The sequence below is a fragment of the Volvox carteri genome (genome assembly GCF_000143455.1).
Source record: "Volvox carteri f. nagariensis unplaced genomic scaffold VOLCAscaffold_3, whole genome shotgun sequence".
NCBI classification, from domain to species: Eukaryota; Viridiplantae; Chlorophyta; class Chlorophyceae; order Chlamydomonadales; family Volvocaceae; genus Volvox; species Volvox carteri.
In genome coordinates, this window is record NW_003307546.1 from 2,051,548 (window position 1) to 2,063,109 (window position 11,562).

General features: G+C 59.2%; 1 protein-coding gene across 1 annotated transcript in view; it reads right to left on the reverse strand.

Annotated features, from left to right (window-relative positions):
- Positions 1 to 11,344, reverse strand: part of syp2 (uncharacterized protein) — a gene marked incomplete at both ends in the record, with an annotated part of 25,175 nt that extends 13,831 nt beyond the window's left edge. Inside the window, 18 exons of the mRNA XM_002946578.1 lie at positions 357 to 463; positions 726 to 1,716; positions 2,016 to 2,346; positions 2,591 to 2,856; positions 2,949 to 3,025; positions 3,655 to 3,894; positions 4,561 to 4,650; positions 5,209 to 5,262; positions 5,481 to 5,532; positions 5,648 to 5,788; positions 6,878 to 7,012; positions 7,156 to 7,257; positions 7,648 to 7,878; positions 8,058 to 8,303; positions 8,794 to 8,962; positions 9,445 to 9,570; positions 10,550 to 10,557; positions 11,261 to 11,344. Of these exons, the coding sequence (XP_002946624.1) occupies positions 357 to 463; positions 726 to 1,716; positions 2,016 to 2,346; positions 2,591 to 2,856; positions 2,949 to 3,025; positions 3,655 to 3,894; positions 4,561 to 4,650; positions 5,209 to 5,262; positions 5,481 to 5,532; positions 5,648 to 5,788; positions 6,878 to 7,012; positions 7,156 to 7,257; positions 7,648 to 7,878; positions 8,058 to 8,303; positions 8,794 to 8,962; positions 9,445 to 9,570; positions 10,550 to 10,557; positions 11,261 to 11,344 (3,450 nt within the window). The remainder of the gene's footprint in view (positions 1 to 356; positions 464 to 725; positions 1,717 to 2,015; positions 2,347 to 2,590; positions 2,857 to 2,948; positions 3,026 to 3,654; positions 3,895 to 4,560; positions 4,651 to 5,208; positions 5,263 to 5,480; positions 5,533 to 5,647; positions 5,789 to 6,877; positions 7,013 to 7,155; positions 7,258 to 7,647; positions 7,879 to 8,057; positions 8,304 to 8,793; positions 8,963 to 9,444; positions 9,571 to 10,549; positions 10,558 to 11,260) is intronic.
- Between the last annotated feature and the right edge of the window lie 218 nt (positions 11,345 to 11,562).

Here is an 11,562-nt window from a genome sequence, read left to right on the forward strand (position 1 = left end):
GGTTTCGGGGACATGCAGTACACTGGAGGGTTACGCCGCAGTACACCGCACCGTACCGCAGTGCCCTCTCCCCCCTTGCCCCGCTCGCAGCCCTTTAACCCCACACACAGCGACCGCACACCTGACCATACCCGGGGTCCACGGCTAACTAGCAAGCTTCAAAACCAGCTGCTTCACCGCCGCCTAGAACCCAAAGCTCCCCCCTAACCCCCAACGTATACACACACATACACACATATACACACATATACACACATACACACACATACACACACATACACACACATACACACACATACACACATACACACATACACACATACACACACGCACCTGCCCGGGTCCCGGTCACACACTGCCCGCAGTAGCGCCCCTCGGGTAGCCCTCAGTGCGGCCGGGGGCTCCCGGGCTCCAGGGGCGGTCAGTCCGTTGAGGGCGGACTCCACCAGGGGCCAGCCACGACCTGACGGGAAGGGAAGGGTGTAGCGGCGGCGGCGGCGGCGGCGGCGGTCAGCAGCAGTGTTCATGGTCTTGTTCAGATAGCAGGTATTGCCGCCCGGCCAGGACGAGCAACATGATGGGGGGGAACACAAGGAATAGCCACATGGGACATACACGTACATAAACAATGTACATGTACATCTACATCTACAGATAGAGATTTACATACACATACACATACACACCAACCAAAGACACGCCCCCAACAGCCCCCCTATCCCCACCGCTGATGAGCCACGTATCACACAGCAGCTTGAGGGCCAGGCAGCGCAACGCCGCGGGACTCTCAGGCTGTAGCATGGGCTGCAGCACCCGCAGCGCGTACGGCGCTACTGCCGGATCGGCCGCCATGACGGGCAACAACTGCAATAACGCAAGCTGCGCGCGGCTGCCGTCGATAGCGGCCGTGGCGGCGGCGGCGGCGGCGGCGGCGGCGGCGGTGCTACCGCGCCGCAGCTGGTACATGACTAGCGGCAGTAACGGCAGCGCCGCCGCTGGCAGAAGCTGGATGAGCTGGCAAGCAGCGGTCGCAGCTGCGGCAATGACCCGTGGGTCGGGGTGCACGAACAGCGCCGCCAGCAGGCAGGTTAGCGCCGGATGAGCGTCTGCTGCGCCGAGCGCTGCTTCCGAAACCACGTCACTGATCTTGGTCGCGAAAGGAAGCTGCTCCGAAGCCGCTTTGGCGGCCGCCGCCACACGCCTCCGCTGTCGTAGCGCAAGCTCCAGGGAACGCAGCCAGCGGAGCAGATCGCAGGGCGGCGGTGGCAGCTGGGACGATATCGATCCGCCTGTGCGGCTTTCCCCAGCCGCCTCAGCAGTGGCCCCAGCCCACAACGACAGCAATAGCAGGCGGCACTGTCGCTGTAGACATAAATCACCGTGTGATTGATCCGAGCTCATGCCGCTACCGCTATCAGGGGTGCCGCCGCTGCCGCTGCCGCTGCCGTCATCCATGATCCGTTGCAGCGCCGTCGCCAGGTGGGCCGGCCAGGCCGCCGCCGGTACGGCAGCGCTGGCGGCGCCGGTTGGTGCTGACGTGCCGAAGGCGACCGCCGCCAGCAGCGGTTGCAGAGACATTGCCGCATCGCCGGCTTGGAGCTTTGCTGACATTTCGCGAGGGTGCTGGTGTTGCTGCTGTTGTTGTCCTTGGCCTTCGTCGTGGTCATTGTGGTGCTGAAGGGCCTTATGCAGCAGCAGGTGCAGCCCCTGGAGCTCCTGTACGGCAGATTACACAACTCCTTCAAATGATACCGCACGCGACATGCCGTACTCCACAGTTTTCGATATCCCGCACTCAGTCCGGACTCCTGAATACAAATGAACCCCTAAGCACAGCACAGCACAGCAGAGGACGCATCGTTTTCCCGTGCACAATGCTCCCTTCGAAACACCGGAGGATCGCTCCCCCAGTCCTAGCTACCCGCCAACCCCTGAATGTGTGGCTTTACGCCGCTATGGGGTCGCCTAAGAAAACCACAAGACGCAAAACCACAAAGCCTCCAACGTGGCCGCACCTTTCCATGCGCGCTGAGGGTCAGGAGGGACAACGCGGCAAGGTGGCCCTGCAGCGCAGTCGGCGCCAGCGCCTGCAATCGCACCAGCGCAGCTACAACTTCCTGAGCGCCGCCGCCGCCGCCGCCGCCGCCGCTGCCGCCGGCAGAAACCACCATGATCTCAAACGCCAGTTGCAGCAGCACGGCAGCGACAGACGCCGCTGCCGCATCCGCATCCGCGCCGCTGCCGCGGTCTTGCATCTTGCCCGCCACCGGCGCCTCTTCCTCGCTATCGTACAGTACGGCTTGCAGTATGTCCAGCAGGTCCGTCGTGGATTGTACGGCACGCATTCTGTAGTGTAAGCAACACACACGGGGGAGGCCCGGGCGCTGGCGGCCTGGTTCAGGTGCTCGTAATCGCTGCGCCCGGAGAACTTTGAGCCAGACCTGTGACATGCCCGCTCACCCTTGTTCAACACGGCCACCACCACCACCTCCAACAACACCAACAGCAACAACAACAACAACAACAACAGCAGCAGCAACAACAACAACAGCAACAACAGCAACACGCAGCAGCACGGTCCCCAGCCCACCTGTCCACCTCCGCAGCCCGAGGACTCAGGGCCAGATGGCCAGTCAAGAACTCCAACAGCCGCCGCCGTAACCACCGAGGCGCGCCGTACGGCTCGCCGACCGCTAGCCGTACAAGTTGACTGTGCAGCCAAGCGGACAGCGCAACGGATGCCAGAGCGGAACCGGAAGAAGTACTGCCGGCGGCGGCGGCGGCGGCGAAGACGGAGCCGCTGACACCGCCGCTGCCGCCGCCGCCGGCTCGTTCCGCAGCGGATGACGGGTGGCGCTGCGCGTTCCGTGCGGTTGGGTACGGCAAGCGGGCAGCAGTCGTAAGTCATACAACGGCTGGTACTGGATGGCTGAGATTTCATACGCTACCGGCAGGGCTGGTTGAGGATCAAGGCTCCGCGTAGTAATGTACGGCAACACGGATGGCCGAGCGTGCATGTCCACGCCTGTGTTTGCATGTGCAGCATTTAGAGACCGGTTTTGGGGTTTTAGGGTTGTCTGGTTGTCTGTTGGGTAGCCCCCTAGGTTCTTACCACCTGGTCAGACGTCCCTGGACGCGTGTGTGTGCGTCTGTCTGCCTGCCTGTCTGTCTGTCTGTCTGTGTGTGTGTGTGTGTCTGTCTGTCTGTCTGTGTATGCGTCTGTCTGTCTATGTGTCTGTGTGTGTGCCTGTGTGTGCCTGTCTGTCTGTTTGTGTCTGTTTGTGTGTCTGTGTCTCCCACATTAACACGGCGGGGAAGCGGAACCAGGCAGGGAGGCGGCAATTCGGGCTTTCCTCTACCCAGACGAAAAGGACCTCAAAGCCCCGGAACGGTGTGGGGGGCGGAACGGGCCTTCCGGGGTGTCTCCGTCACCCACCGGGGCTAACCTCTTACTTGACCCACTTTGCATTTACTACGTCTCCCTATCTCTCTCCCTATATATGTACATATGTATGTAAGTATAATTGTGTATCTAGAAGGACCCATCTCCTGTCAGCAGCATCCAACGGCCGACCTGAAGCAGCACAAAGCTGAAGAAGGGCTCCAAAGAACACCAAACACGCTCCAGGGACGATTCAGCAGCAGCAGCTGCACCTGGCGTTGTGGCTGCCGCGATGCCCCGGTCGCCCCCGCCGCCGCCAGCGGCTGCTGCCGCAGCGGCTGAAGCGGCCGCGACTGCGGCTGCTGCTACTGCCGCCATGGCACTGCTGAGCAGCTGCGTGGCGGCTGCGGGGCACGACAGCAGCGCCGCCACCAAGGGGTGACTGGCCCAGCGGTTGGGGCGGAGCAGAGGCCGCAGGGGAGCTGCGGTCACCACCTGACCGGAGGTACCTTCTGTGGGCGAAGCGAAGAGGAGGACGGGGCAAGGGGGTGACCCAACTGATGTGGGAGGATGAGGAGGCGGCCCGCCGGCCGGTGTAAGTGGCGTCTGGTAGGTAAGAGTTTGGAGGAGGGGGAGGGGGGAAAAGATGAACCACGAACGAGTGAGGCTGCTGATGAGGAGGAGGGGAAAGATACGAACCACAAACGAGTAAAGCTGCTGCCCCAGGGCAAGCGTGTGCCAGACGTAGAACTGACCGAAAGGCGTCCGTGAAGGAGGAGGGGGAGGGGGAGGGGGAGGTTTAGCGGATTAGGGGGGTGTTACAGAGCGACATACGGCGCAGGAGAGTGGTAGGGCTCGACAAGCCGAGGGGTTTCAAGGCCCATTCAGGTTCATGTGCACGCACCCCCCCTCACCCGGCCGACTAGCACTCCGGCGCTGATGTTCGGGCAGCATGTGGCCGTCAGACCATCAGGCCAAGAGGCTCTAATAGCCCTAATAGCTCTGATAGCTCCAGGCAAAGACCAGCCACGGGAGGGCAACCCCCCAGAGGCCTATCGCGGACCAAGGAAGTGCCGCAAAGGCAAAACATCGACATCAGAGCACCCGAAGTAGCAGCATACAGGAAGAGAGTGGTAACTGGCGGGCAAGTGAATAGATCCTGGTCCTGGTCCGCTCACCTGCCGTGCCGACACCGACCCGCGGGTCGGCAGCTGGCGACACCACCAGTCGGCACAACGCATCCGCCAGCGGCCCTGCTGTCGCCGGCCCTGCGTCCATACACACATACATACATACATACATACATACATACATTCATATATTCACCCACAAATCCATTCATCCATCCATTCGCTCGATCATTCAATAATTCATTCGTGTATCCGGGTATCCGTGTTGGGCTCATTCTTCACAATAACGAGACCGTCGGCCCCCGCATGGCCGACGTCAACACCACCGCACCGCACATCCTGATGACTGTGCCCCGATGTGTCTCTGCGTGGCAAAACTCTGTGTGGAATCCCCGGGTTGCTGACCGCTGGTCGGTGAATGGAGGGACACATTGCGCCGGCTGGAATCCCCCCCGGGGTATCTGGGGAACTCGTTTTGCGTCGAGGGGAAAACTCGTTAATACAGTAACCCAGTGCGATGTCTTGTAACGCATCGGGCTCGATGAAATGCGTGTGCGTACGTGCGTTGCATCAAGCGTGCGTCGTCCACTCCCGTAATCACGCGGGTCGGGTGGGGGTTCCGATGGTGCACCGGGAAACGCAGGGGTGGGGGAGGGGGAGGAGGAATGATCCTCTGCCGCCGAGCAGGTGCCGCACCTGCTGTGGTGATGGCGCTCAGGAGGAACTCCGCCGCCTCGGCTGCCGGCAGGACTGCGCACAGGTTACGCGCGCAATGATTATTTGTGCAAATGGAATGAAAGGGGTGGGGGAAGAGGGTATGTGAAACGGTGGAAGCTCTGGCGGCGATACGCCTAGTGGCCTGTGGAGAGTGGCTGGGGTGTTTGCCACGGCTGGACACGGCGTATAGCAGGAAGCAGGCCGGCAGAAGGGAGTTCCCGGGCTGGAAATATGCGCGTTAGAGAACCCACCACCGGTCAATGCCAGCGATATAAGCTGGTCAGCAGCCTCCTGGGCGATAACCTGCAGGGGGTGAGGAATTTGAAGCAATACTTGCATCACAATCGGGCTCCGTTAGACACCGGCAAGAATCGAACAATATGGGTTTTGGTAGCCGTGACCAGTCGGAATTGCGCACCCGATAAGGTCTGGATAAACATAGCGTTATGGCCGCAGCTCGATCGTCCGCGCTGACGCTCGGCTTTCGCAGCGTCGCAAAGATGCCCGCCACCGCGTGTCGTGCAACTATTGGAGAATTGGTAGCCTGCAACCTCCGCTGCTGGCTTACGAGCATATCGGATATGGACATGGTGGATGAGCGTATTCTAAAGATTGAACACTAGCGTGCCCGTGGTCGTTCACATTTCGGCTTTATCTACTTGGTCTTCGCTAACATATGTGTAAATAATTCTTGGCGTATTCATGTATCATGTGACGGAAAGATATTCTCCTCTTTGTCGCTGAGTAGGTGCGAAGACAGCTAGTGGTCTTAGTAACGGCTAACGACCAACCAACGTGGCGCAGCTGAACTGAACTGCTGAAATGCTGACGACTAAACAGGTCAAGGTCAACCCTCACACTTTAGGGCTAGCTCAAAAGATGAGCAAGGCACGTTGTCATGCATAGAACCTTCATTGCTCGATGACCAGGAGTTGTAAAACAACATCCTTTTGTGTGTGACGTGAAACCCAGGGGGTAACAAATTGATTACCCTTTGGTGCAACCCTCTTCAAAGTAGTGTTGATGCCAGATGCGTAATGCCATGACCACTCGGCAAGCCGACGGGAGCCAAAACATTCCATAAACTTCTTGCGCAGCTCGAAAGCTCAGGGTGACCAATGGCGCCAAAAACACAGTGTCAGATACAAAGGGATGTCAAGTTCCGCAATTCGCATTCTGCGGGGCCCGGCCATATCACCATCCTGGGACCCATGCGCTATCTGCCGCCAAACTGACTGCGATCTAACAGATGCGACCACGGCACACAAAGCAGGTGTCCAATCGACCGCTGATATCCACTTACAGCTCTGCCACACCTTTTACACCGCCACATCCCGCTGCATGGCCCGCCTCGGCCACTCGGCTAATAAATAAAATCAAAATCGTCACGTGACCACCAGGAACCCGGCCCGAGCTGCGAGTTCAAAAACCTGTCCGGGGTTTGGCGTGATTCGCCAGCTAGTGGCACGACCACACCCGCGTTCCTTTACGCTGTAACACTTTATCGAATTACAACTCTTCGGACATTACGACTCACGTTTCATCCAGAGACGTCATCGAGGTTATTCAGAAAGAAAGGTGCGCTTCAGTCTGAGTCTCAGGCGCCTGAGGGGCTGTTGCAGGTGGCAGGTGGTTCATCAGGGTGCACCGTGCCCCGCTGCTGCGGCGGCAGGGGGTGCGCGGCCAACCAGTCGGCCATGACACGGCGCAGCTCCTGCGGCTGGTCGGACTGAATCCAATGGGAGCAGTGGGGCAAGATATGGATCTCGGATTTTGGAGCCACCTGCATGTACGGCACGCGCATGTACGGCATCATGCTTTCTCACGCAACGGTCATTTCATTCATTTCGCACAACGCCGGTGCCGAGACCCGAGTATAAGCTCTATGTTGCTAATACTACATTACATTGCCGTACATTGTCGTACCTCCGCTACACCAATAAGGTTGGTCACGAGGAGTGCGTGGTCCTCGCCACCCCACACCACCAGCACGGGGATCTCTAGCTGCCGCCGCAGCGCCCGGTCGACCTGCATACCGGGGCCGGGTGCAGGTCACATTGTCACATACAAATGATACTCTAGCATGGTACGTTGTGGTACGGTGCTCTACGGCACGACACGGTACGGGACTGCCCTACCCTGGCAAACCAATGAACCCCACGTCCATTGCTCCTGCTTCCCCCTCTTGCCGCAACTCCCGGCCCAGACCCTAAGGAAACCTGCAATGCCCAGAGAAATCCCCCCTCTCATAATCAGGGTGAGTCAGGACCATGTGCCCCCGGCCCAGCCTTAAGGAATGGTCCTAGTCCCCGGTCCTTATGCCCCCACGTGGTTTCTTCCCCCTCTCAGCTCGAGGCCCTCGATAGATAGCCCCCGGTGGTGCGCTGCGTCCGCTGCGTCCGCTGCGTCCCTCCCTACCTCCGAGGAGAGGGGCAGCAGTCCCACATCCGTAGCCAGCATCGCCCGGTAGTAGTTGAGCGCGCCGGTGGGGGCCCCGGGCTGCAGCAGCTCCCGCTTGTAGACCTCCACATCCTCGGGGCTGACAGCGAGGCCAGGCGTGCGCGGGGCAGCCGGGCCGCGACGCAGCCACATGTCCTCCAGCAGCTTGCCGTCGTGGTGAGTGAGGGCCAATTCCGGAAGGATGGGCATCTGCCCCCGGGGGTGATGCAGGGTGGGTGTAGTCATGCCGTAGGCTCTCTCCTAGGGCAATCCTGATACCTTCCGCACACAGGCCTGACACCTATGACAGGCCTGACACCTACGGCCCCAAGTGATCCCTCGCCCTCCCTCACTCCCCCCACCCCCCACACACATGCACCTTCACGCACCTGGAACATCAGGAAGTAGCTGGAACGCGCCATTTGGGAGACGGTCAGGTTGCGCCTGTACAACAGCCAGTGGGGCGCCGCCAGCACGATCAGGCGGTCCACAAGGCCCGGGTAGCGCCCTGCAGTCGCCCACGCCACCGCACCGCCCCAGTCGTGGCCCACTAGCGTGCAGCTGCTACGACCCAGCGCCGAAACCGCACCGGCCACGTCCGAAGACAAGTGCTCCATGGCGTAAGCTGCGATGCCCTGCCCCGGCCATTCACACAGGGCATATGGAATATTAATAAGGAATCAGTAATCTAAATTGAAATTCCTATGGAACGAATACTAATGTGTATTTGAAGGCAAGCGGTGCAGTAGCGCTGTACAGCAAAGCTGGGGGCCGGCAGCGGATGTTGGAGCGCGGTTGGACGGATGATGTGTTGGTGGGACCTCCGTCTGGTGACGACACCGAGGAGGTGTCTGGATGGCGCCGCCACCTGACTGACATCGGAAACACTGGGCTCGGCAACGGAGTTGCGAGATCCAGTTGCCAGATCTGGATGCCCCGCCCCAGCCGACGCGCTCTACCCGACCTACAGGCCGCGACGTGGGTTGGTGGGCCCCCCGGGTGGCCGAGCCTATGGGCACCTCCCCCCCTCAGGCAAGGCGGTCCCCCTGCCCTGCCCAGGCCAGCCTACATGAGGCTCCATGCACCGCACCCCCCGCCCCTCGCCGCGTCCCGTAAGCCACATACCAGCGGCTTGTCGGAGAAGCCGTAACCTCGCATATCCAGCGCCACTACGTCGTACTCGGACCGGAAGTCCGCCAGCTGCCGCCGCCAGCTGTACCAGCACTCCGGAAAGCCGTGAAGGAAAAGCATCAGCGGCTTGTGGGGCTGGCGGCCGAAGCTGACGGCGTGAAGCCTGTGACGGCGTGACGGGGAGAGGATAACGAACGACGAGGAGAGACCGAACAAAGTGTGGGACGAAGTCTGGTCGAAGAGGTAACGGGTTTCTCTAGCCATGATGCGTGGGGCGTACAACCTTGGGGAGTAGCTAATACGGAAGATAATTAGATGGCATGCACGTGCACATGCAAATGCACATGCACATGCACATGCACACCTGGGAGGACCAGCGAGCGGGTACATGAAGGGGCAATGACAAGCTGCGACAGTGGCACCAGCGGCCGATAAGAGGTGTGGCGGTGCCGCTGGTCAAATCGGAAAGGCAGCAGGTGGCCAAGTATTGGTGACCCAGACTGTGCAAGAGGTGCAATGGCGTCCGGGGGAACGCGCCTGCCCCGAGGGTGTCCCGGGAGGCCAGACAGCACAGTCTGGCACACTCCGGCAGCAAGTTGTCTCCGAGTTCTGGATCCTCCCCCTCCCCCTCCCCCTCCCCCTCACCTCACTCCCCCGCCCACGTCCAGGTGCTCGTGGGTGAGTCCCTCCAGGCTTTCACGGACACCAGAAGGGAGCACCACGTCCTCGGGACGGCGAGGGCGGGGCTTGCGGCTCAGGAAGGTGATCGGGCTGCATGAGCGACCCACGGGTCATGCAGGGGGACCATATTGTGGTGTATCAAAAGGGTATCTCGCGGCGCAGTTTATGGTAATGGTATTGTACTATTGTAATGGTATTGTACTATTGTAATGGTATTGTAATAATGTAATGGTATTGTAATAATGTAATGGTATTGTACTATTGTAATGGTATTGTACTATTGTAATGGTATTGTAATAATGTAATGGTATTGTAATAATCTAATGGTATTGTAATATTGTAATGGTATTGTAATATTGTAATGGTATTGTAATATTGTAATGGTATTGTAATAATGTAATGGTATTGTAATAATCTAATGGTATTGTAATATTGTAATGGTATTGTGGTATTGGTATATGGCGACGGACCCTCCAGTGGTGGTGACGGTGTTATTACGTGCCCTGTCTGATGGAGCCGACACACAGGCGACGATAAAGATTTACTCGTGTGTCACCCCCTCGCCCCGTTCCTGGGCCCCCCCCCCGCGCCACAGCCGGTTAAAGCACGTGCGAAAAAAAGGGCTCCAGCGGAGCAAGGAGGTGTCGCAGCAACAACACGCGGCGCGCTGCGATGCCCCGTGACTCGTCGACTTCGCCGGCACGGCATTCCGTATTGCAGCTACTAGCACAACGAAGCGCCATCAACGTCTGCGACTTCTCACTTCTTCACCCGCTACACGGGTGTGTGTCCGTCACATTGGAGGCCGCACTCCGTTGGAACTGTACGGAGACAACTACCGGAAATCGACGTACTCAAACTGGGAGGCTAATCATGCCCATCTACATGCCGCCCAGCCAGACACACACACACACCCACACATACACACGCGCATGCGCATACCACAACACACATGCACCCACGCACGTGCCTTTTGATGAACTCCCACAACACAAAGGCCGCCAGCACAGCCCACATCCAGGGAAGGAATACCAGATAGACAGCAGACAGCAGAGGGCCGCTGACGGACCTGACGCCCTGACGTGACGTGACGTGACGAGATGCCGGGAGGGAAGGTGCAGGAGGACGGTGGTGCGGCATTTGTGGTGCATGAGTCGTGTGAGGGAAAAGAGGGAAGCTTGTTCAGGGCAGGGCGCTAGAACAGGCATACAGTCACGTGAAGCCAATTAAGCGCCGTCTTTCGGGTCTTCAAAGGCGAGAGGCAGCAGCCCCTCCAGGCCTCCCAACCTCAACTTTTAGCGGATCTGCTGGCCTTATGTCTCCGGACTTATGCCAGGGCCGGGGGGCCGGCGCCGGGCGATGTACACAGGTGCCAGCGAGGGCACCTGCCCACAATCCCTGCATCTGCGTTTCAAGTCCATGGCAGCCACGGATAGGATGAACCGCAGGAGCTTCGAGCGATGATGCTGTGGTTGTATGGGTGCTGGTTAAGGGCACGGGGGGCTCTTATCCCTTCGTCGCTTCTGCGGGTGCGCCGGCCCCGCAAGGCCGTTTGCGAGCGTAACGCTCCTAAAATCGGGCGATCCAAGTTTACACATGTGGCTTTCATGTTGAGGCGTCGTCAAATCAGATGACCCATGGACATAATGCCGAAGCGCCATGATCAAGCGAACGACAGGTGCTGGCGCCAACAACGAATTAGGCGTGCACGGTTAGGGAGCTCCGGAAGTACTGGACGCTGCAATGGAGCCCTTCGCTACCCCGCACGGGGGATCCGCACCTCTGTGACTGTTGCACGCTTGTAGGGTACCGTGGCGAAGCCCGGAGCGACGTGTTCAGGCGGGGGCTTTTTTGCCGATGCCATGGTGCTCGCTTCCTCAGCACAGTGAGAGAACCTCAGGTGGTGCTGATGCTTGGGGATTTAGGTAAACTTGGTCGTGGTGCAAAAGGTATGTAGAGTAATAGCCCCTTGCCGTGGTCACATCGGCGGACCCGACATAGCAGGACATCGGACGAGCGACGCGCTGGACATTGGAAATTAGGCATACATCCCAGTAATGTCTAATATGTATTAAAAGTAAG